General features: G+C 36.0%; 1 protein-coding gene across 1 annotated transcript; it reads left to right on the forward strand.

The window, feature by feature from the left end:
• Positions 1-259: 259 nt before the first annotated feature.
• N4BP2L2 (NEDD4 binding protein 2 like 2) lies at positions 260-24,932 on the forward strand. The gene is made up of 6 exons (XM_041118566.1): positions 260-1,353; positions 2,324-3,798; positions 12,879-13,003; positions 18,381-18,469; positions 18,824-18,900; positions 23,686-24,932. The coding sequence occupies exons 1-6, from the start codon at positions 1,321-1,323 to the stop codon at positions 23,882-23,884; spliced, it is 1,998 nt and encodes a 665-aa protein (XP_040974500.1). The 5' UTR covers positions 260-1,320; the 3' UTR covers positions 23,885-24,932.
• The last annotated feature ends 982 nt before the right edge of the window (positions 24,933-25,914 follow it).

Genomic DNA, 25,914 nt, shown 5'->3' on the forward strand with positions numbered 1-25,914 from the left:
GGGCGGGGAGGGGGGTTGCCTTGCACTGGGGTGTGGGGAGAGAGGGCGGCTGACACGGCTACCGAGAGCCGGGGCTGGCGGCACCCGGCAGCCGCGCCTTCGCCTCGGACACCCGGCCCGGTGCGGGAGCAGCGCCTGCTTCCCCCGGCTCTGAGGCGTGGCCTGGCTCGGTGTGAGGGACGCTGGTCTGCATGCTTTGTCACCTCCGCACCCAGAAAGAGGTGGTCGTGCAGGCAGTCAGTTTCCCCCGTCTGTAAGTTCTGCCACATACGCCGCCTTTGTCCATTTGGAAATTTGTTGTACGGGTGGAGCTTAAGGCCTTGAGTTACTTGGTTCATCCTCTGGGTGTTTGGCAGGTTAGTTGGAGTGGTGATTTAGTGTTGCAAGTGCCAGCCTGGTGAATCACATATGCCAGCTCAGATTCAATGCTTACAAACATTTTTTTTACAGAAATATGACAGACCTATGCTTATGCCATTCAAGAAGCAAGGCTGTCAAATAGATTGCACTTTCTCAGTACCCACTTGCTCAGTGCTCCCCAAGAATGCAGGTGGAGATGCTTTCTCATCCCAAAGGGTAGTCAGAGAAGGTCTGTTAAAGATAAGCAAGAAAGGATGTTCCTGTGTGGGACAGTCACGGAGTAGCATCCTCCATCATTAGAGATATTGTTGTGCAACAAGCGTTCACATGCTCTCTGTTTTCACTCCACATCAGAATATGGGCTCCACTTAAACACTATCCCGGAAGACAGATGAGGACATAGAAGCTAATAAGGCAACTTTTTTTTTTTTTCCCAGTCATGTTTTTGAGTGGAGGTAGAGTAACATTTTTTTGATAGATGGGGGTTAGAGTCCACAATTCATATAATGTCATACTTGCTTTCTCCTTTACAAAAAGGAGGAACTGAGAAGCTGGAGGTATGCATAAAACGTGTATATCTTGAGGAGAGACCATAGTACCCACAACATTGTTCCACCAATTCTGAGGAAGAGGGATAGTTTCATGGCCATGTTTCTCCACCTTCTGGCACTAGTGCTGTCTTCCAAGTAGTAAAGTCAAATGCAAACAGTAAAATCTCCTTGGTTTAGACATTTTGAGGCTCAGGATGGCAGGATTTTCTTCCTTTGGATGGTAGGTGAGAAAGTGCCCAGAGTAACACGTTTTCTTGTCAGTTTTGCAAGTGAACATGAGTTGATAAATGTTACTTACAAATCTTCCCTTAATACTACCTACAGATCCTTTTCAGATAAAGGACTTCATTTCTTGTCCAGAATGAAGAGCATGTGACATTTTATTAATATTTACTCCTAGAAGGTTGAAATGTTTACAGAAAGCAGTAGAATAAACCCTCTAGTAGGAAAAATTCTTTCTTGTTTGGTACTGCATTTGCTTGGGTGGGGAGTTGCTGAATAAATTATTTGACACTTGATTTATAATAAAATGGCTATTGCTTTTTATTGTGTTCTGTTGAGACCTCTGGAATACATAGGAAAATCCAAGTAATTCTAACTAATAGATGGATAACGGCATGACAGCATGTCGTGGTGGTCAATGCCATTTTGATTTGTTTTTAATTGCTCTCATCTCTCTGAATCTTTCTGAAACTTATTGGCTCGTTCTTAGAATGCAGTCTGTTTGACGCAGGGATTGCTTTTTTGTGTTTATTTTTAGAAAATGTGCAACCAAATGGTCTTGGTCCCTAACAAAGGTCTTTAGTTGTTCCAATACCAGAAATATAATAACAGATTGCAGATTTAATTTTAAGTCTTATTTGACTAGTACCAAATTATAAATGCCATCTAAGCATCTGTTTGATTGCTGTTAAATGAATTAGTTGAATTCAGTTCCTGTCATAGAAAATAATCCTTGTGATTGAAGTACTTGCATTTTTGTTGGTCATAGTAGTGATGTCAGGCATCAGTTTGTGCACTGGAAATTGGCACATGCTTATTTTGTAAAAGAGATTTATAACACTTGGCAGATTAACGTAAGTCAGCAGAGAACAAGTTGTTGATGTAACTCATTTTTCAAATATTCGCATTTAAAAAGTATGATTTGTAAATTATTTAAGGTGTATCATAAAATGTGAATGCTAGACTGGTACAGCACTAATGTAGTTCTTTGCTAAAGATGTGCAATAATGTGGCAATTTTGTTTAAACAATACTTCCAGTAGGTGATGTCTGCTTTTCTTCTGGTTGAGTACATTTTAGTTGTGACCGTGGAGGGTCTGAGGATGCATATCATGGGCCTGAATAAATTCTTTTTTTTGATACTTTACTTTAAAAATGTGCATGCTGATAATATATTAATTTTTTTCTAAGATGCTTCATGCTGAAAGTAAAGTAAGGCTCTTGGAGTGCCAGGATGAAATCGCAATTGAACCATGTTCTAAAAAAATGAAGTCAGCAGAAGGGCCTTACGAGAAACCCTCTGATGATGATAACCAAGGTATTCAGGAGGAAATGGATGCTGAGAGAACATCAAATGATTTGATACCAGCATATACCTCAGATAACCAAGGGCAACATGAAATGCAGAAGCAAGAGAAAATACCTACTGGTGTCTTGGGAACACTAAATGAAGTGCTCCCTGAAAATAATCTAGGGCTGAGTCAGCCAGTTGATTCAGAAACTGTGCAGAATGTAAATCCTCCATTTGCATCAATAAATGACACTAAAGTTGAAGAAAAGAAAGGCCCTTTTATTACAAATAATGCTGCTGAAGATAATATTAAAAATAGCAGTACATCATTCTCAGTAAATAGAAATTTTACATTTTCAGATGAAGAGTTTTTTACAAGCAAAGAATTTATTGGACCGATTTACCAGCCTGCTGAAAGTAACAAAGAGGACAAATCTAGCAGTTGCAATGAATGTAGAAGCAGTGAGGGAGATCAGAATGAATTGCATGAAAACAGAGCTAAAAGAAAGGAGGCAAAGAAGATGCAGACTATTTCTTCTCCTGTACCAGAAATAGATGATGAACTGAACCAGTTCTATAAGGAAATTCACCAGCTGGAAAATGAAAATTTAGATACTAATTTTCAGGAAAAAGAAACTGAAACTTCTCAGGAACAATACTCTCCATATAACTGTAGTCACACCTCACAAGAGGATTATCAACGTGTATTGTTGGGCAGCCCACAACCATTTTATGAGAATGAACGGTGTTTCTCTGGGGAACAGAACGGTCAGAAAACAAGCAGCGAGCAGCAGTTTGTCGTGGAAGCAAGTGGCTGGAAAAATGAAAATACCTTTAATGGACAAGTAGATTCTAAATATTGGAACTACTCAGTGCCTGAATTCAGACCTGCTTGGCAGTCAACAGAGTCTTTCATAGTACCTCAGGGACCTCTTCCTCCTAGATTCAACCATCAGTCGCATTTTCAGATACTTAATTCCCCACCACAAGAAACAAATGTTCTTCCTTCTCAGAATGGTGAACTTTCTTATAAAAATTATCATGGTTACCATGGAAATACTGATATCAATGGTCATGTTCTACTGCTTGATCAAAGTACCAACTATGCTGGTCATACTGATATGCATACTACTCAGGTCTTCAGAAATGGAAATAATGACCAGAATGGACTCCAAAATAATGACCAGAATGGACTCCAAAATAATGGTTTCTGTGAAACCAGGGAAGAGTGTTGGAAGGATCCAAAAGCTGACAGTACAGAAGGAATGCACAGCTTTTCTTCCTTGCAGTTACCTGAAGAAAGATTTGGTTATTCACAGAAATTGCTCCTAATCTTAAGAGGCCTGCCTGGTTCAGGGAAATCAACCCTTTCTCGGTAAGTAAAGACTTAAAGCTGAGAAGCTTATTAAAATCAAAATTTTTTAAGAATTTAAAAAAAAAAAATCTGTAAGCCCTTGGCAAACTTTGGTGTTTGTAAATTAGGCTATTAAAATGCAGTAATTTTTACTTAATGAGGACAAATAACAGTAAATACTAAAAAGATTTGTTTGGGTTTTTTGTCTCCTTTAGAGTTATGATGAACAGGAGCTGTTTTGTGTTAAATTTAAAATGTTCTGTATCCATTAAATTGCATAATTTTTTATTCTGAAACTTTCAGGTGTACTAGAATGTGATGGTTTGCCTTTTTTTTTTTTTTTTTTTAATTCTTATGTTCCTTCATTTAAAAAAATCTTCCGTCCAATCTAACAGCATTAATTTGGCTGAACCAGAAGTACTTTTTTTATGCCCATGCAAAAATCTTCAAAGACTGTTAGAAGAATTTTGCTACTCTGAAAATACTTAATTTGTTTTCATTGTGTTGATGAAACTGAGCATAATCTCATCCCCTTTTTTTCATACTATGGTCTGTCAACTTCTCTGTTTATCTGTGAACAACATGCAAGAAAAGTATTATTTTCCCTTAAAAATATACTTGTGGATGTCTGACAGGGTTAAAAGCAGGTACCACCTCCAACTTGGATTTTTTACTTTGGGGCGGGGGGGGGGTAGTTTAAAAAGCACATAAGTTGACATAGAGCACAGGCACTATCTGTATTAAGTGAAAATAGGTTTCTCTTGCATACAAAAAAAAAAAAGTTACTGTATCAGTAATTACTCATTGAGCTTCGTCCAGAAACTGTACATCACAAATGGGATGTCGTCTTTGGTTATCTTCTGTTGTACGTTAAGAGTCGATGAAATAGATACAGTGATCATCATCTTCCTTTTTTTTTTTTATAAAGGAGTAACCTTGCTGTTTGTGGGTTTTTTCCTGATATTTAGGACACCATGATCTCCATATCATAGAAAAATACCTATTAGAAATTTCTATCTTACATGTTTGTATAATGTTAACTATAATATTTTCTAGTTACTGATTGCTCTATTTTGCAAACCTGCATTTTTGAAGCTGCATGTGCCTGTGTGAGTATTATTGCAATAATTCCTTTAATATATGAAAGCAATGTAGAAAATTTTAAAAAATAACCCTGTGGAAAAAATGGTGCCTCATTCAATGCAGGAATTGGGTAATACGTAATGTGAAGGTACCAAATATTTTGTTTTCCGTGTTTGGTGTGCTGAATTGTCTTTGAATCTTTCTCCAAATATATTACTTGTATTAACTGAAAGATTCTAAGTATCTTCATGTTTTTATGAACACAAATTCATGCTTTTTTCATCTCTCACTAGTGAGATCATTTAGTAATTTTATTTAACAGATGGGAAAGTGGGCACTGAGGTCAAGGTCAAGAATAGTCACCAAATTTGGGTGCAGAATTTGAACTGCGTGGGACTTGTTTTTCAGCGTATTCAATTATATGCAGTTTTGTATGTTCAACACTTGGTTGCAATTGTTAATTCCCATAAAATCATGTCTTGGGTACTTGGGGGGGGAAGAAAATCCCAGAATTAATGTCTGCCTATGGGGAAGTTATATGTATTATTAATTAAGTCTTATTCTTAATAATGTTACACAGAAAAACATATTCAACTTTATAGAATTCTGCAGTGTATATGAGGACAGCAAATACAGTCCTCTGATGTCATATTAGTACCCACAGGTATCTTTGCAGGCTTTGCATCTTTAGCACCTGCAAACAAATCTCCACCACTTGTGCTAGAAAAATGATTGTGAAGGAAAAGCAGAAATTTGACATCATCTGTGTGGATTGGCACTAGAAGGGAATGAGATGCATCTTGCAAGTGGGTTTCCCAAGTATGAAATGTCAGCAGAGCAGCAGTGAGACCCAGGAATTTTGAATTCCTATCTGCGTTTTGTGCGAAGTAAGGGTTTGTAAGTACAGGCACTTTTCCTCCTGCTCCCAAGCTTGACTCGTGTCTGTCCGGAATCTTCCACTGAAGTCTGTGTTTTGTTTTGACTCTTCAATCCCAGCTGCTTGGAATCACAGGCATGTTTTTTGGAAGAGGCTTGTGGAGGTCAACTAGTCGATTGTTCTGCCTGGAGTGGCTCTTTCACCATCACTGGATCAGATCAGGTGTGTTTTTGTCTAGGCTGATCTTGAAAAACCTACAAGACTCCACAGTCTCTCCAAACTTTTCTGGTGCAGTACTACCCTCCTAGTAAGGAAGTTCTTCCTAATCTCCAAACTGAAGTTCCCTAGCCATAATTTCTGTGTGTTCTCCTGTGTTATAACATGTACTGTTGCCTGGTAGAATCTGGCTCTCATCTTTGCAGCTTCCCTTCAGGTAAGGGGATAGGCTTATTCACTGTCATAGGCTGATGTCAGGTGGCCTTTTACTCTCTTCATTGCCAGACTAAACAAGCCCAGCTGCTGTTAACCTGTCCTTGTAGGTTGTATGCCCTTAACCATCTTGGTAGTCATCTGTTCAGCCCTTTCATGGTTTTCAGCATGTTTTTTGAACTGGGAAGCCCCAAACTGGACACAGCATTTCAGAATTTACCACACGAGTCAGGTAGAACGTGGATGATACCTTCCATTAATCTACTGGCCACATTTTCTCTAATAAAGCCCAGCATGTGGTTTGCTCTTCTTTTGATGAGAGCACACCATTTGCTCATCTCCAGTTTGATGTTCACTGTAATCCTTGCATCCTTTTCAGCAGGGCTGCTCAACCAGTCGCTTTCTCTCCTGTACTGATGCTTAGGTTTCTTTTTCACCAGTTGCAGAACTTTGCTCTTTTCCTTGTTAAGCTTCATGATGTTTTGCTTAGCCTGGTGCTCAAGTTTCTCAGTGGCCTTCTGGATAGAAGCCCTACTGTTCAGTATGTTGGGCATCGCTACTGATTCGGTGTCATCTGAAAGTTCTCTGCCTCATCATCCAGGTTAATGATGAAGATACTGAAAAAAATTGGTCCCACTATCATTCCTTGCTGTACTCTGCTTTTTACTGGCTGGGAGATGATGTCAGAAGCCTTGATAATTTCAAAAGTATGCTACATTCATCATTCTGTCCTCATCCACAAAGGCAGTTGTTTCATCAGAGAGTACATTCTGGTCAGTAAACAATGATTTGTCTGTTGCAAAACCCCCACTGACTCTTCCTGATTACCTTCATTTCTGTCACATGTTTGGAAATAGATTCCAAGGGGATGCACTTGGTTGTTTTTCCAGAACTGAGGTTAGGTGAGGTTGAGCAGCCTTTAGTTCCTTGGGTCCTTGTCTTTACTTGCCTTAAATATAAGCACAACATTAGCAGTTTCGCGGTCACTGGGGAGCTCCCCTCATCTCCTCGATTTATTTCCTGCATTCACCTAACCTAGACAATCCCAGCCTCCTGAGGCTCATTTGAGTTCCTATCTCTTTATCCATCTATATCCAGTTTTGTTTTCCTGTTCCTATCCAGCCATGGCTTTTGGTCTGTGCTTACTAGCTCCACGCCTGCTCCTAAATTCTAAGCTGATTTCTCAGTTCCTTCTTCTCCACCCCCTTTCTTCCCAGATTCATCTTGTCCCTGTTTCAGCTGATGGTATTACCTCCTTCCCAGCATCATTGTACCAATTTCTTCCTTGTGCTTCATTCACTCTTTGCCTTGTCCCTATTTCCTAGCTCTGCTGTCAGTAGCAAGTTGCTTGTTCCAGTGTTTATACCATTACGCTTCCCATGTCCTTCCTATTTTAGGCCAATTTTGTTCCTTCTCTTGCTGTTCTTAAGACTGTGTTGGGAGAAACGTGTTCTTACAATGCAGTATTGGTACTGAATCAGCTTCCTGCCACTGCCAGAATGCTGTGTTCAGGAATGGGTTTACTGCAGTGAGAATCTTTGCATTTTCTGCTCTACTTTGTACAAAAATGAGTACTTTTTCACTGTTGTTTCCTGTGCACATGACATTTTGAAGTCCTGCAGCTTGGACAGATTTACAAAACATTTTTGCAGGAAAAATAAACACATGTACTTTGCCAGAGTTCACTTCCTCAATCCAAAGCTTCTCAGAGACAAGCTTGGAATAATGAAACATGATAAAAATGCTGTATTTCTTCCTTGGTTTTGGAAGTGATTGACCATTTAGTTAGACATTTTCTAAAACAATTTGGCCAGACAGATCCCCAGCAATGATATCTTTAGCCCAAGTAACAAAAGTGTGCTACAATTAGAAATAGATGATAATATGGTCTTATAATGCTGGGAAAAGTTACAAGAAAACAGACTTGCATTTTTAGGATATTTTGCTACTGAACTTGGTAGCAGTTGCAATTTTCCATTCCGCCATAAATATCTGAACATGAATTTGAGTAAAAAGGAGCTTAATCAGGTTGAAAGAACAAATATTGGTGTCATTTAAGAAGTACATTTTGAATGAAATCAATTGTCAGAAATATATAAAGATAGTCATGTTTATCTGGGGCCATTCTTCCTGAGAGCTTGATCTTCAGAACAGAAGAGTTAGAGTTAGTATTTACAGCTGAATGTAGAAACAATTGTGTGTTGCTGTTTCTAATTGTGTATTTCTGTAAACAGTGTTACAAGCAATGCTTTTAAAATAGTATTTACATAGCTTAGTAATATTACAGATTCTAAAATGATATTTAGTTATTGTCTATTTTTTCCGCGTCTGTGATCTGTTAGCTATTTTAAATAGGTCAATTATTAGATTCTAAGAGATCTTTATTATAAAATCATCTCTCAAAGTAGGTTAATCAGGATGCAGGTTGGGGGACTGTTTTAGTTTTGAAGAAAAATTAAGGCAGGATTTGTGTTTGTGTGTATGCATGCACTGGAAAAAATGTGTATTGGTTTGCTGACTAGTTAAAACGAACATTTTGGTTTCACGATGAGTTTTGTATGTCAAGCATGTCTGGAAAAAATAAGTGAGCTACTTCAATTTTATATCTGCTTTAACTTCACTGTCCATGTTCGAAGGTGTGTGTTTTTCATGTATTATGTATAAAGATATATTTATCTTATTTTTTTTTCTTTCTCCATCTCTCAGAAGTGGAATATCATCTCTTTGTGGGTTTAGATAATAATGATGCTTTCATTGCATGGGTGTGCTTTTAGTTGTTTCTGTTTCCTAGTTCGTGAGTCTGGGTTAAATTTTATTTCCAAATACGTGTTAGAAGTATGTGAATTATTCCATATGACACCAACAAGTATCTTAGTGTTTTAAATTTTACAGGTTTAAATACTATGAATTCTGAAAGAGGCAATTGTTGGGCTTTTAAAATGTTATGTTTTATGATGTAATTTCACAGTTTAGAAACAGGCTACAATCAGTGTTGTAATAATTGAAGTTTTGGTTCATAAAATCATTACTTTATGATGGCTTGTGTGTTGTGTATAGGGTAAGGGTTCTGTTACTCTGGCCTCTTTGGTAGTGACTTTGCCTTCCCAAATTCTGTAGTTTTACTATTATTCTTGCAAACATGGTTTACAATATTAAATCTGTTATATCATTTATATAGGTTCATACATAAATTGTGGTGTATTCTGAACTTCAGTGAATAATAACAAAATATTTCAAGAATAAACTTTGTTGATGGGTTTGTAAGGTTCCCAAACCCTTGTAATTGTGTTTCTTTATTGCTACTAATAATGTTTGGAAGATATAGTAGAAGAATTTGAGTAAGTGATTTATTCTCCAGAACACTGAGCAAACAGAGTCTGTTCCTAGACATAAAAATTAAAATGAATGCCCCGTTAGTGTTGATTCACCAGTTCATATATATTCCTACAGATACCTGATGGTCAGGCTCCTAGGAGCCGTAGGGGTGTGTCTGTCTACTCAGCTAATAGAAGAATCCCGGTTATTATTTGCTATCCCTTTTATTAAGGCAGATGGTCCTTACTCTTTAAGATGTGTGTGTATATACATTCAGCACACAAAAAGTGAGGGTGGAAGATGGATCCATTTTTTTCTAGCATTATTAATTGGCAAATATGGCATAGTGCAAATACGAAAATTGGACCATGTGTGAAATCATGGCCAAGTAAGTTAATGAATATAAATTCCTGTTAAATATTTTATACAAGAGAGGAATAGATATAAGAAAATGCTTTTGTGTGTGGTATAAAATTTACTGGTACCATTTTATCTACTTAGAACAAAAATAGGCTTTGAATCCTTTTGTGCTCTCCTAAACCAGTAATACGCATCCTGTTGAAAGACATAGGCTCCAACAAAAATAATTATTGAACAATGTCCAAAAAAAGTGGCAGTACTTTTGGTGTATCACGCTCTGCCTTCTGAAATAGCATTGGTATTTGTCCTGAGGTAACCTTAATACTCTGAAAAGGGAAAAAGAGCAAGAAGGAAAAAACAGCTTGTATGCGGCTTTGATCATGTTAATTGACAGTTGCATCATTAGTAGTTTCTTCTGGTCCTCAGTAATCTGAATTTTGTTGTTACAGATCTCTGTATTTTAAAAGCAAAAATAACCAACAACATAGTAGTGGGACGATAAATGTGTAGGAATGTAAGTTAATATGTAATACAGTGTCCCAGTCATTAAACTATGATCCATAACAAGTCTGTTGTTGGTGACAGGTAGCAAAACATAGCAAGTTCCTTGTGTAGGAATGAAACTTGCGTAGCTGTTCCTGCAGATATGTGTATGAAAGTTTGGTGACTTAGAACTAACATGCATTTGTCTCCTACATTATTTGGGATTTTGTTCTGTTCCTGCCACCTCAGCAGTAGCGCAAACCCACATACTGCTAGTGCAGTTTGGGTTTTGTAGTCTTTGGGTACATTGCCTATTTCTGAGCCGGAATAGTTGCCTAAACTTCCATAGGACAGTGATATCTTGAGTGTTGCAATGGCTATAAATGTTCTGTGGCACTAACTGGCTGTTTTCTATTTTCAAATTTAAATTTACTATAGAAAACAAAAATAGTCAAGGAGGTTTTGTAATCACACTTACTCTGTAGATCAGACTTTAAACAGAATTGTACTGTTGTCTCAGTTTTACAAGGTTTTCCTTTAAACCCCAATTTCCAAGGACTTTCTGAAAATAAAGTTTACATTTGGCAGAATGGGGATTGCTGATTGGGATGGATTAATGTGGATTTGATTTGACAGAGATTCTGATGTTCTTGATCAACCAGCAGTTAATTATTCCCTGTAACTTTGCTATAATCAGTTTCTCTGACTCACAGGTATTTGTTGGCATGCCTGGGCAACTTTCAGGATGAATTTTAGTTAAATGCAAAAGTCAGCTCTATGATGCTTCTAGAAGGTTTGACTGCAGCATTTCATGACAGTGCAAATACAGAGTTCTAGAAAAGCTTAAGGGATTTTTGTAGTATTCCTATGTTACCTATTACAATAACTTCTGTAATTAATAAACATATTATCAGTAATATAAAATACTACAATATAGAGAAAAATAAACACGGTAACAGTGAACATTGCAATTGTGTCCCTCTGAGTTTCTCTGTTTACGCTCCTTGGCTTCCCCACGGTGTCTTTTATTGTTTACTAAAGTATACTTAAATTTCTCCCGTAGTCTTTAATGTTAGCTGTACAAGAAGCAGAATGTAATGAAACTTATTCTGACCTACAGAAGAAGTAAACTTCTAGCCAGTAAAAATCTGTGTTGTTTGGAAACGGCAGACCTAAAAGACTGAGTAAATGTGAAATTTGTGTTGCAGTTTTATCTTTATGGGTTCTAATTTGAATCTCTGCATTTTATCCATTTGTATACAAGTTTGTTATGCTTTGGTTTGTCTGTTTGTTTTCCCCCCATAAAAATTCATAGTATTCTTGAGAGAATATTCTGTTGGCCTTTGTTGAAATAGCCTACATGTCCAGAAGTCACCATGGAATGGCATTGCCTTAGGAAACCAAGCTAAAACACTCTCAAGTGGTTTAAGTGATTTGAGAAATGATTGTTTTTCTCCTGATTTGAAGTAATACATGCAGGGGTATTAAAACATATGGCTTTCCTATCACCCTGTTAGCACTAACGTATGAACAATAGGGAAACAATATAATTCCCTGATAGAAACTAAGATATGAAAAAATCCTATCTTAAATTTCTTGTCACCTGTTAGACTGAAACCACAGTTCTACAAGACGTGGTCACCCATGTAGCAGCTTACTGCTGCTCAACCAGGGGAGGTCTCCATTGATAGTTAGCCACTTTTAATGTATCACCTTTTGGGGCCTTTTCTTGAATAGGCTCAACTGCTAAAGCTGCAGAAAAGTAACCCAGAAAAAAAAGAGAAAAGGAGCGCTTTCTTGTGGGTAGTAAATTCCAGCGCCTTATAGATCCAGTGAGTGCCAGAGTTGATGACAATATAGAAGCAAGTAAGACTGTGTCACCAGGGTTGTGGGAGAAGACATAGAACTGAGATAGAGGGGTACAGGATCTTCTGTGATCCTGACTTTTATTAGTAGGACAATCTTGAAAGCTTATTGTGATCTTTTACTTTTTCCTGAAAATAGGGAAATTGCTGTAAACATCAGTAGTTTTCTTTTGCTGTTCCTGTTCAACCCACATTGTATGTGCAAGCAGCATGGGCAAAGGTCAGAAGAGGGCATGTTGAGAGTTTAAGGTGCTGAAAAAGGATTTAAACTTGCAGTTCGTTTCTCAGCTGCATCCAGATTCCTCATGATCAGATTGGTTTTTAGAGATAATTCCAAATGAGAATTGATATGGAAAATGTTATTAAATACATTAAATTATTATGAGGTACTTAGAACTTACTGCAATATAACCATAAATTAGATGGGTACAAACATCTCTTGGGGGTGGAGGGGAAGAAACAACAAATACAGAAATAGTAGAGGGGGGAAAAATGTATTGCTTTAATTTGGATTAGAATTATTGGTAATACGTACGAGTGTACTTTTATAAAGCTGTTTAAAGTTTGCAAGAAGCTCAGAAATAGGGCACAGTTAAATTTATTTTAGCTATATCCTTTTTTCTGTGTCTTTTTTTTTCTATCTGAAAAATAAAAGTTAAAATATTTTTGCATTTTCCTTTGTTTAACAGTATTCTGCTTCGTCAAAGTTGTGATGGCATTGTATTCAGTACCGATGATTATTTTCGTCAACAAGATGGATATACATATAATGCTGCTCAGCTTGGTGATGCCCATGACTGGAACCAGAAGAGAGGTTTGAATGCATAAGGGGAATCCTATTAAATTATGCTTACATGTAGAAAATAGAAGTATTGCATAAAGTGCATGTGTGTTAATAGTCTATATGAGGAGTATATATATATTTTAGTATAGGGTATATAAAAGTATATATTTAAAGTATTCTTTATATTTTAATTAATGTATACATACACCTTAAATTTTGAACTTATAGAAGGTTCAGAGTTAAAAATAGAAAATCTCTCCTCTTTGTGCTATGACCTGCTGATTTGTTACATTTGATACCAGTATCTTGATGGCAGAATTAGTGCTGGCAACAGCAGAATATCATGTTTTTCCAGTATCTTTCCTGATCTGAGGTTCATCCAGAATTTATGGAAGAGTTTTTCTGAGGAAGATTTTAGTTCATGTGTGTAGATTAACAGCTTTAGTAAGTCATCTTTCTTAATACCTAGCAGTGTCCAAAGGTTGGGTTTAATTGGTAAGGAAGTAGGTACCTGGGGTAAGAAGGGTAGCAGAGAGATTCTTGCTCTTTCTGTAGCAGCTTTCTGAGAATCTCATTGTCTGTTTGGTGTGCTCCAAGGAGTGGACAAACCAAACGACTCCATTGCCTGTGCATGTAGATTACTGTCTGTGCTGCAGTGTCTCAAGCAGAAGCTTCCTTCCTGTCTAGAGGACTACTTCTTTACATCAAAAGATACAGAGGGCCAAGTGGAAAAAAAAAATAATCTCCCCTTTTTTCCCCTCCTCACCCTAATGCAAAATTTATGATACATCAGGGAACATTTCTGTATGAACAGTGAAGGAATTTTTTAAAGCAATCATTAGAATATCAGTTATAAAGAGCACTTCTGACGTTGGAGTGCAGCAATAATAAGTACTTTGAATGAAGTTCCCAGTAGGAACCTGAGGAGCAGAAGTGTTGATAAGGTAGTAGTTTATGGATGAGAGTGCTCAACACTTCACAATTATAAGACCACCAAACAATTCTCACTTGATAATGGCTTCTGGCTGTTTCTGACTAGACCTTAAGATCTCTCTAGTTCTGTATCACTTAGTTACACAGTGGTTTTGATAACAAGAACAGTATATAATTTAGTTTTTCAGTGATTTTGATAGTAAGAACAAGAACAGCTGTGCTGTGTTGTATAGAACACCCCCACTGCAAAACACTTGCCAGAATAGCTTTGAGTTGAAGTTATACACAATTCTTATCTCCTGCTTTAACTAGATAGAGCTCTCTGACTTGAAGTACTTCAGAAGCTCTTGGTTTCATTTGTGTGTAGATCCTTGAAACACATAAAATGATAACTTCAGGGGAATGGTAATCCTGATAGTTGGGATTCTTTTCTGATGAGCAGGTCTAGGTTAAAGTTTCATACAGATTATATCAGCTGCATAAGTTATTTATATATTTCCTAATATTCATCTGGCAACATATTTTAGCTAGAGCTTTATAATCCTTATGTCAGAATTATGGAGAAGGCAAAAATTTACTTTCTTCACAAATGAAAAAATTATTCTGTTAAAATTGTCCTCCCCCCATTTTTGGGGAGGGAGTGAATCTATAATACAGTAAGTATGAGAAAAACTTAGTTACAAGTGAGACCCATTAGGGGGAAAAAATAATTTATTTTAGATGAACAGAATTTCAAACTGTCAAATGTTTATAGGACAGTGAATTACATACCCTTGATACTAAAACACATACACATTTAATGTGAAGGTTATAAGGTCAAGTGCACAAATATTAGGAAACACTAGAATTAATTTGCCACTGCAACTTTAATTGTGAAATCAGTGTCATTCTTACAGGGTTTTAGGCCCTTTAAGTTCAGTTTTGTGGCTTTGCTAAGTGTCTCCTATTTTAGTTCATCCTGCCACTCCTACTGGAAATTTTGGTTGCCTTTCATGTGTTTTTAACATTGTTGACTTGACAGGTTGAGTTGGGGTTTATCTGCTTTTTTTTGTTGTTTGGTTCGGTTTTGACAGTGACTAATAAAGTTAATTAGAAACTTTTTTACTTTTATTTAAAACTTTAAGGTATTATGTCAGCACACTTAGCACTTAGATCCATAGTTAAAACAGAATGGTACAATATGTAAGTGGGTTGTAGCTATAATATAATCTTTCTTTGCAAGCTTTTGTAAATTAATGATGGTCCCATTATCTTCATTACAAAATTAGCTTTTCTCTTGCTACCTTCATGAATCTTTTCTGAAATGCGTATTTCAGGGATTTTTCCCTTGTTTCTGTCAGCCTGCCAGTTTTCTTTTCTAGATTCAGGTTTCGGAAAGATCATTTGTGCCAGGTTAATGAAGCCAGGGCAGTATATTTTTCTTTTTTTTTTTTTAATAACTTTTTCCATCAATTCTTGGTGCTCCATTGGAACATATTTTTGCTTTTTTCCTCCCTTCCATCTACAAAGTTATTTCCCAGTCTGTTCATTTAATTTCTTCCTATTGTGTGGATTGATTCCTATCAAGATAAATCCCTAGTTCTGTCCAATAACTTAGGGTTTTTCTTCCTTCAGATCCCTGCTTCATTCAGTGTACAGATTAAGCAGTGTTCACTAAATGGGCAGGTATTGAACAGATGTATTTTTTTAATCTTCACACTCATTGTGGATCTTGCTTTTCATTTAATGCATACTATTTTAACTTTGTTTAATGGAACATTATTAGTTCTCCTGGAAACATTTTTGTATGAGTGTTATTTTAGTATTTTGAGCTTCAGATATTTCAGTTCTTTCATCTAGTTCATCATCTTAACTTTCCTGTGAGCGCTAGTAGTATTATATTCTGACTTTTTCATTGGCAAGCTAAAGCACAGTTGCTAAAAACATCTTCCTATTTCGGATGCCAAACTTAGCAACTTAGATGTTTTCTTCAGGGTATGTAGTAGTAATTAAACTTCATATATTCAGAATAAATTTTCACTGTCTTCATATTGAGATGAGTTCATACCGCTTCTGTAAATGATACCTGTAACTTGTAAAATTGGGCAGCCAGAAAATGAAGATCATGCAAAGTAGTGGCCACTTGGAAAGAGGTAGGATGATGTTCAAGAACATTCACCAAAAGATGATCCTTGATCTTTCATCCTTCTGCCTTTGTAGTTGTCCTGACTTACTCATTTATCTCATGAGTACTTAAAAAAAAAAAAAAAAAAAAAAAAAAAAAAAGAATGCTTGGGTCATGCTGATGATCTGATACAGCCCCCCGATTCAACTACTGAACAAGTCCATCACATGTGCTGAAAGAGGTAGGAGTATATATGAGGAAGTAGTGCTCAAATGCGTATTTAAGGGCAGTATGGTAATACATATGCCCTATAATTACTACACACCCAGCCTTAATTCAGGTATTTCCTAAGATTCAGAGTTTTGCTTTGCAACCATAATGCTTCTGGGGGTTTTTTTGTGTTGTTTTTGTTTGGTTGGTTGGGGTTTTTTTTTGCTTTTGCACCCTTTCTGTGTCTTTTAAAAGAAGGACTGAATCCTTGCTCTTTTTCTGCAAGAATTTTGAAATTTGAAATTTTTGATGTGTTTGTGGCTCACATTGCTAGTACTGCTTAAAACTAACTTTAAAATTTTTTTTTTTCTTGGCTTCAGTGTGTAGCATCAGAGCAATGGATTTCTAAATTTTTTTTAATGGAATTCATCCTCACAATGCTTCTATAAAGTAGATTAGGAATTTTTGTTATGTTTTTACTGATTAACTGGGACACAAAGAAGCTGAGGAATAGATTTTATAAAAGCCTTACTTTCACTTGTAGGATGCTTTGGAGTAGTTGTTGGAGGATGAATCTGATACTCATGAATCTGATACTCAATCATAAGTTGCAAGTCTGCTTCTCCATCTGGCTTAGTTTCAGGCTGCAAAAAGAACCTTATTTACTGATTCATGCACAAAGTGCTTTTCTAAAGATGTGAAAGTTGTGTCCCTTTCTGCAAAGAATGGCAGAGGTCTTGCTTTCAAAATAAAAAGGTGAAGAAAGTTAAAACAATGAGAATTAAGGTAGCCCATTTGTCCCAGAAGTGGGATACTCAAGTACCCTCTCTAGGTACTCTCCTCTGCAGGGGTTCCTTCTGAACTTCTGTTAAGAATAGCTGAACTTCTGGTAAGAATAGCTTAACTGCTGTCCAGGTTTGTATGCAGTGGAGGTGGATATCAAGCTGATAAGGGTGTAGAACTTGAGTTTTCACTTCCTTGGGTAAGTGTCCTGTGTAGCATTATGTAGAAGCTGAATGTCATAATCATGCTCTCTAGATGTGCTCAGAAAAAGTGGTTGTGCAATGTTGTTTTTCTCAGGGACAAATCCTAGTAATGTGAGTTAGGAGTCCTCCGAGAATGCTTTCTGGACTAACTGTGTAAGGGATTTAGAAGAATGCCTGATCTCAAGATCAAAGTTAGGTTTAGGCATAAGATAGATGCTTAATTGATTTATTAAGACTAAAGCAGTCTTGGGCTTATGAAGATATACCAGTTTAGCCATCAAGGTAGTGCCAAAATGTTTTTCTGTGCCGTGGAGCTGATGAGTCTCAGGTAGCCAACAGATTTGCATGTTTTGTCCCCTAAACTCTTCCAACCGATCTCACTTCTGCACTGTAATCTCTAGGATGCTTCTGCTGGGTAGGAAGCAGTATACTCTTGCTAGTCCAAGTCAAAAACATGCTACTGCTTAAGCGTCCTGCCAAACAAATTGCATAATGGCTGTGCTCTTGTCTGTCTTTCTATCAATAAAGATGCTAATTTGGATGTACCTTCTTACCAGTTGCTGTTTTGTAGAACTCAGAAGCAGCTTATTATTCCTGAAGCATCTGCCCTCTTTTGGATTTGGTAGATATTGGCCAGTGAATTGAAACATTATTCAAGCAGAGACAGCATGGTTGTAATTTTTTTTTTTTTAATGGATCTCAGAAATATTTCAGATATGTGATGTCTTTCTGTGAAGATCACCTATTTCTTAGCATTTTGTTGGAGAAGAACTGCAATACATAACCACAGGTCTCAGTTACGAATGCACCATGTGTTACCCAGCAGGGCTGGTAAAGCTGGAACCAGGGTATGGTTTAATGCCAGGATCTCTGTACTCAGCAGGCCACAGACTTTGAGCAGTTCTGTTGTGTTGCTTTGACTTCTACACTTCCCATTTACCCTTTTGCATCAGTTTATCACCACCTGTTTTTTAATGCCCTTCACTTAATTTTTCTTACCTTCTTGCTTCTATTTCTTTCCATTCCTGTCTTTACCATTCAGTGCTCTTACTCCTTTTCTTAGAAAAGCATGTTTCAGATTAGATTAGTGCAAAAAACATCTGGAACAGTTTGTTTACATTTACCATTTTGAGTTACATAGTTGTTCATTAACTTGCACTATTTTTCATTGCAGCAAAGCAAGCAATGGAGCAGGGAAAATCTCCAGTTATAATAGACAACACTAATACTCAAGCCTGGGAAATGAAGCCATATGTGGAAGTGGTAGGTTTTGTTGTGTGATTTTATCATCTGTTACAACTTTTCAAACTTACCTTCACATGTGATAAGTTGGTCTGTTTTGTCCAGAAACATTTTCCTTGCTCAAGTTTCTAAAGAGAGACAGCTTATTCATACGATCAGTAATTGGTATGGCAATAGTTCAGACTGATTTAAGGATTGACTTGATCTAATCTGCTTAGCCTGGAATGAAAGCTAAGATGGGTTGGGGGTAAGTGAAATTCAGCATGCTACCACCACAGTTAACTACATCTATTTATTACACTGGTCTATAAACTTTTTGTTACATTTTATGTAATAATGGTACACATACCACGCATTTTTCTTTGCTTGCTGCAGGCTCTAGAAAAGGGATACAGAGTGGAGTTTCATGAGCCAGATACTTGGTGGAAGTTTGATCCTGAAGAATTAGAAAAGTAAGGTTTATATTACAGAAGTCATTGTACATCTATATAGAGATAGATAAATATGCACACATAAACATATATGTGGTATGTTATATTTTATTCAGTGTCTTATTTTTTTTAATACTTAACTACTGGTATAAAATGTATTTTATTTAAATAGGCATTTTGAGATACACCTTTAAATGGAAGTGTTATGGATAAACAGACAGACAAATAAATAGAGGTCCTGTCTTACTGGCCCGAGAAGTCAGTATTAAAATTGTTGCACGTGAGTAAAAAAATGATGGACCCCTTTAAGAATCACTGCTATTATAATGAATAATTATTCTGAGACTATTATAATGAATAATTATTCTGAGAAATTTCATCCTACAAATGCTGATGGCAAGAAATACATAGCAGATGAGAAGAAATTATACATTTTGCAAGGATTTCATCAATATAAGTCCTTTGTTTTGTCTGCTTTTATAGATGTCTCAGTGTCAAGGAACAATGGTCCATCACTAATCGGTAAAGGTTAAAAAGAAAGCTCATGTTTTAGATTATTCTATTGCAAGATTTTGTGAAACTGTCCCCAGTCTTCAGAGGATCTGACTTAAAAGTACTGTTGGGCATAGGTCATTGGAATTCTGGGTTGTGAGAGTGCCTAGGAAGCTGCTTATTATTCCTGGTTAACATCTCTTTTGTCTCAGATGTATCTGCTTTAGGAATCTATGAGGTATCAAACCAACTTAGGGATATTTCATTGTTTGAAATGTAATGTAATATTTTCATGGTTGATCGCAAAGAGTTATCTCACTGATTGCCATTTTAGATGCTTCCAACTGGCTTGCCTTATAATTGTTTCAGCTTTGTAAAGTAGCCCCTACAATGCATGAAGTACGTGTGTATAATACATTACTGACTTGGGCTTTATTGTGTTTATTTATTTTATCTTTTAAAGTTTTCACCTTTTGCTCCTAAGCTACCGCTAACTTACTTTTAGAGATGGAGTCCTCTCCCTGTAGGATGAATTCTAATAAGGTTTCTCTAGTTTGGGGTGCAGCACAGCCAGGTTAGGAAGCTAATTAATCAGCTATTTCTAAGATGTTCAGTATGAGATTTCCATTACATGAGACAGACTCATTTTCCAGAAAAATTCATGTTTTCACATGGTCTTAACAGATAACAGGATAAACAAATGTGAAGTGTTACTGTTGAATTTCATTTTCCAGTCATTAATTGTAGGAGTAAAGTTTGTATCTTTCCCAAAACCAAAGGAAAACCCTTGAACTGTGAAGTGCTGCTACCAGTTCTTAGGAGCTTCCCAGAAATGTTTTAGCAGCTCCAGTTGCTTTAAATATTTAAATAGAGGTCTCTTGTCTGGATACCTTATTTTTTGAGAGTTTAGGAAAAGTGGTGATAGGAAGTTTCATTTTGTTTTTCAGTTGCTTGGGGAGAGGGCTCAATTTTTAAGGTTGGGTTTGGATTTTTGTCCATATTCGTGTGTTTGGGAAATAGATAATGATAGAGGTGTTATTGTAGTTTTGGCATTCCCCTTATGAATTTTGAACTCAACATTTTGTGTAGTACTGGGGCAAATAATAAATAAATAAAATAAAATAAAAAAAATTTGGGTAATTTTATTAGTTGTCTAGAGTCATACATTCTAAATCCCTCCTAAACAGGATCACTTAAGACTCTTTGTTTCTGGTAGTTGGAATAAAAAAATACGCTACCTCCTACTTTAATTAGCAAAAGACTTTTCTTATATTTTGGATACATGCTCCTCATTTATTTGTTTTTAGTGGTGCTGTCTAGATTGTTAGTAACTTTCATCAAGTGATATAATATGTCAGTATTCTAGAAGTCAGGTGCATTTCTAGGTACTATATAGGGTTGTTTCTGCAACTGCTTAGTGTGTTTGAGAAATCTGTGAAAAGGCTCTCTATCTAGGTCGACACTCAGTAAAGTCTTGATGTCAAGAACATGACAGATGTTTTAGTGTGGAATAGGTGTCAGTGTCTTTTTCTTCCAGTGTGCCTGGGAGGTAGAAATTATCTTTAGAGTCACTCAGTGATTTTGCTTTTAGTTTACTTTTATGCTTGTAACTTTTGTGAAAACAACTTGACTCCACAGATGTATGTCTTATGGTAGTGCTCAAGATTTCTTGCATAGCATTTAGACCTTTATATAAAGCATTTTGTACTTTGATACCATTTTTAGGAAATCTTGAAAACTGCAGATGAGAGAACAAATGAATGGCAAAATCACTGGTAGAAGAGAAAATATTTTAAAAATTTTTTTATTTCCTTTTTTAAAGTGTTTAATCAGTGTTGGATGAAAAAATTACCCTCTGTCATGTTTGCATGCTTTCCGAGTAGCTGGTCAGTTGGGAACTAGAACTTTATACTTTTTTTAAAAAAAGTATACATTTGATTCAAGCTTTTGGGGAATAACAGGTATCCTGTATATAATCTGTATTTTGGGAGAGATGTTGTTTTAATAAAAAAATTACCTGCTGTGTAACTTCACACAGAAGTGAAATGCAAACATGTTTAATATAATCCTTTTTCCTTCAGTATGATCGTAAAACTGCAATTTGGTATTGACTTCATTAAACTTGTGCTGATTCTTTTAAGTAGTCACGTCTATGCAGGATTACTTTGCCAGTATAGTGGTATGTAAGATTCTTCTAGTGCACAAGCATTTAGTAGTGACAGAACTTTGCTTTTATCAATAGATTCTGTGTTCCTCCAAGCAAAACCAGCTTCCAAAGCCTAACTATCTGTTAGGAGCTTTTGCTGGTATCTCTGTATTGGTTAAGGATAGATGGCTTTTTGCTCTTTCAGCGTAGCCAAGCCACCAAAGGATGAACGAAGACATGCCTGAATAGGACGTCCCAGTATTTAATGACACTATACAGCAAGAGTTGTTTCCTTTTTAAAAATAATTTCTATGCTTGATGCGATTTTGCTGGTGGTGATTTTATCATCTTGCCTTGTTCTTTAAGGAAAAGTACTTGCTCATTTATGAAGTGATTATACACAAGTCCATTCAGTTGTGGACGAGTGTGCACTTTATGCCTAGAGCACCTGAGCTGTAATCTTTTTCTAGGAGTACTAAGATACGAAAATATTGAATAACTGTGCTTCCACCATTTGGCATAAAAAGACTCAGACTTCTTCTTCTCAGTTTTCTTCTGTCATGAGAGTCAAGTGCTTTATAGGATCCCCATATTTCTAGGGGATTGGCTTTTTTCTCTGCCATTAACCTTGTTCTTGTTCGTGAATAAAATCAAAACTGTTAAGACTTGTTAACTGGTTAAGTTCAACATGCTGCTGTTCCTGGACTTCTTTAGCACAATGTAGAAATTAGTAGCATTTAAACAATGAGCTGCTTGTGATGATCACTCTAGCTTCTGATGTTGTCTCAAAGGAAGAGTGTCTATGAGAAAAATACTCTACTTAAGCCTTTTCTTCCCAGAAAGAAAGCTCGTAAAATACAGCTTAAGGAGCTAGCGTAATTCTGAATGCTTCTGAGATCACCAATTCTTCTTCCATTCTGAATGTGAAACTAGTGTGCTACCTGCAGTCTGCTTTGAACCCTCATCAACTTGATATGTACTTCTTTGTTGTAATAATATGCACAAACTTTTGGGGGTGGGGGGTGGGGATGGCAGGGAGGAAATCAGTCTTTTAAAATATTTCTGTATAGAGTATCCTTTTTCCAGTATAGCCTGTTTGTTCCCAGTATTGAATTCTACTCTATAGAACTGAGCAAGTTGGTAAGGAGGCCCATGCCTCTTCTGTCCCTGGCAGAAAGCACAAAGATGCAGGCATATATTCCCTATTGGTATGACTTGGAAATAATTCAGCTTGGACAAGGTTTCTTGGTGATGTGATAAGAATATATTGGTTTATGACAAATGCTTGTCTACACTATCAAAACATCTTGTTTTATATCTGTTCTTTCAGATTCAGTTCTGTTATAGTGCTGGCAATTCTCTTGACATTCAGCTTGTGCAAGAGCCTCATGGTTTTCTTTTTGGCAGAGACCAAAATTTTCTGCTAACGTGGATTTTAGGATCCTATTCCATAGATACTAAGGAGATAGATATATTCTAACGTAATGTCTAAAGTCTCAGGTTCTTAATAGGCCAAGTTCTCACTGAAAGCAGCTGTTCACTAAACACTGCAAGAATGGGACAGTGCTTTTGGCCTTTCTTTCCTTACATGTGTGTTGGTACATTTGTAAGTTTACAGCAAGTATTAGTAAGAGCTAGTAGATAAAGGTTATTATGAGCATGCTGTTCTGGTTTAAAACTAAAATTGCTCCTTATTTTATATAGACACTTATTCATGAGAAAACATTTTGTCATTAATTCTTGAAACCACGTAGTTTCATTTCTTTTATGCCAGTTTGAACATTGCTTTCATAAGTAGTAGTCTTATAGTATTAATCATCCCTCTACTCATTAGCTAGTATACCATGTAAAATGTGATGAATAAATAGAAAGCAAAGCCCTTCTAGGGTTATTTAGGTACATAGTCCTGGTGAATAACATCACATTTCTGGATGAAGAAGAATGACTGTATTGTTTTCTGTTACTTAATATATGCAGTGCTGAATTGTTAAAATAAACCTTAACGCAAGTTGAATACTGATGGAATGAGGATACAGTGTAATAAAAGTGAAATTTCAAATATGAAAAGCAAGAACTAAAATTGTGAAGTTAGAGGTTTTTTTCTTTTTCTTAAAGACTGTAAACATATAAACATACCAGACAATTTATTTAAATTTTTATTTTTGTAGGAGGAATAAACATGGGGTCACTCGTGAGAAGATTGCTCAGATGTTGGAACGATATGAATATCAAATATCCATACCTATTGTCATGAATTCAGTGGTACCTCCCCACAAAAACACTCAAAGGCCACCTCTGCAGCGAAGACATAGGTGGGGAGGCAATACAGACTCATGGAATTCTTTCAGTATTTCCAGTAGCCGATAACACAGTTGCAGTCAGTTAATAAAAATCTGGTTACTTGCCCTTCTAAAACACATCATCACCTCCAATAAAGGAGTGGATCTTCTGTGTTTTAAATAGGCCTATTTGAAGACCATTTTCTTCTGGAGGTTGTTCCTTTAACAGACTTGCATGTAAATAAAATTGTACATTAAATGTTTTTTAAAACTATATTTATTACAGTTGTAATAACTTTGATTTTAGTAAAAGATTTAATATAGTATGACATATAGCAGAGTCTTCCTTTATAAACGTAGGACAATGATGTTGTCATATATCAAGTAACTGTTGAGCAGTTTTTTTTAAAGAGGAGGTCATGATGTCTCTTTCAAGAGAATTAAAGCCCCAGAAGAAGAGGCTATTTATGTAATAACCAATTTTCATGATTGTCATTTAGTTGTCTTATCTTTTAGGAGATTTTTTTGAAAACAATGATGTCCTGGATTGTCCTTTTGTTCTATTTGGCATGTGGCAAAATTTTGGCATGTATTTTCTGGTTTCAGTTGTGGTGTTTGGGTTTTTTTGTCTCAGAAGCTCATCTGGCAGCTGAAGCAACATTCTGCCAATACAGTATTCACCAGCCTTAAACTGTGCAACCTGAATTATTTTTTTGTTTGTTCTCAGTGGTAGTATGTAAACTATGATGGTGGCTACACACCACCAACTTTTTTGTGCTGACTAAAACCACCTAGATTTTATCACTAAAAATCTAAAATTTCACAGCTATGTCTTTCTAAGTCAATTTCTTTCATTTATGATAAAAATGAAGTATTAAAGCATTAGGCTGTCAAGTCCCAGTCCACAGTTGTGATGCATCAGTGCAATATAAATAGTGGATATAATTCTGTAAAACCATGTTGGATTCCTAATTTTGGCACAGCCAATGTAATCTGTTTAGCACATAACAAAGAATGAGCCAGCATGGAGATTGACTAATATACTGCCCTTTTTCTCTTAAAAAATGATGAATTTGTAAGTTTTCACTTTGCTTGCTTTCTAACAGCTTGCTGTATTAATAAAAAGTTTGTCTTCAGTGTTGTTTTAGTAGTTCAACAGTTTTTATTATTTTCAAGCATGTAGGATTTTATACAGATGAGCATTATTATTATTAACCTGCTAGCTGAAATAACCTATCTTCAGGTCTACCTACATTTTATTTCCTTACACACTGAATGAGTAAATCTTGAACAGGAAGTTTTATCAAGAATGTGAGTACGTAGCTAAAAGAATTTTCATGGTTTTCTATTACTAATTTGGTGTAATAGCCATCAGAATTTTGAAAATTCCAAAGCCAGCATAGTGTTTTTTATAGATAATTTTTGAATAGGCCCTAAAAATTACTTCATCTCTGAAGTCTGAATACCATGAAAGTTGAAAATCCAGGTATATAATGGAGTATCTTTCTGTGGTTTTCTACACCTACTGTGCAAATCTAAATTTGTACAATTTGATGTATACCTGCAATAACATTTTCATAAGAGATTCTTTTAACTATAAAAGTTGAAGTGTACAGTTTCACATTTTAGTAGTTGTTTTAATTATTTGAAAAATAATCTAAAATGCTTCAGTAGCGCATGGATTGTTAATATATTGAATTATGTGTATATTTAAAAAAAAAAGCTCTCCAACTATATTAATTGTCTTCCCTCATTGTCTGTTATTCATACCAGTTATGTTACTGTATTTTAGTTTTCATGGTTATCTTTTTCCATGTCTCAAAAGAATCATGGAAATCATTGTAAATGGTCAGTAATACTTTAATTTTCCCAAAGTTTTTATATTTAAACATGAAAGCATATTTCAAGTGGGAGGACAGATTCATTTTATTTACTCTATATTACTTTAAGCCATAATGAAGTGATAACATTTATTGAACCTTTATGTAATATTCACACAGTGTGCTAAGGTATGACAAAAAAGAGCTGATTGTTGAAAATTGATGTTATGATATCTTTTGGTACCTTCTGCCTTCAGTTTTTAAAGGAAATGGATTTATTTATTTATTTTAGCAAGAT

The sequence above is a fragment of the Aquila chrysaetos genome, chromosome 19 (assembly GCF_900496995.4).
Source record: "Aquila chrysaetos chrysaetos chromosome 19, bAquChr1.4, whole genome shotgun sequence".
NCBI classification, from domain to species: domain Eukaryota; kingdom Metazoa; phylum Chordata; class Aves; order Accipitriformes; family Accipitridae; genus Aquila; species Aquila chrysaetos.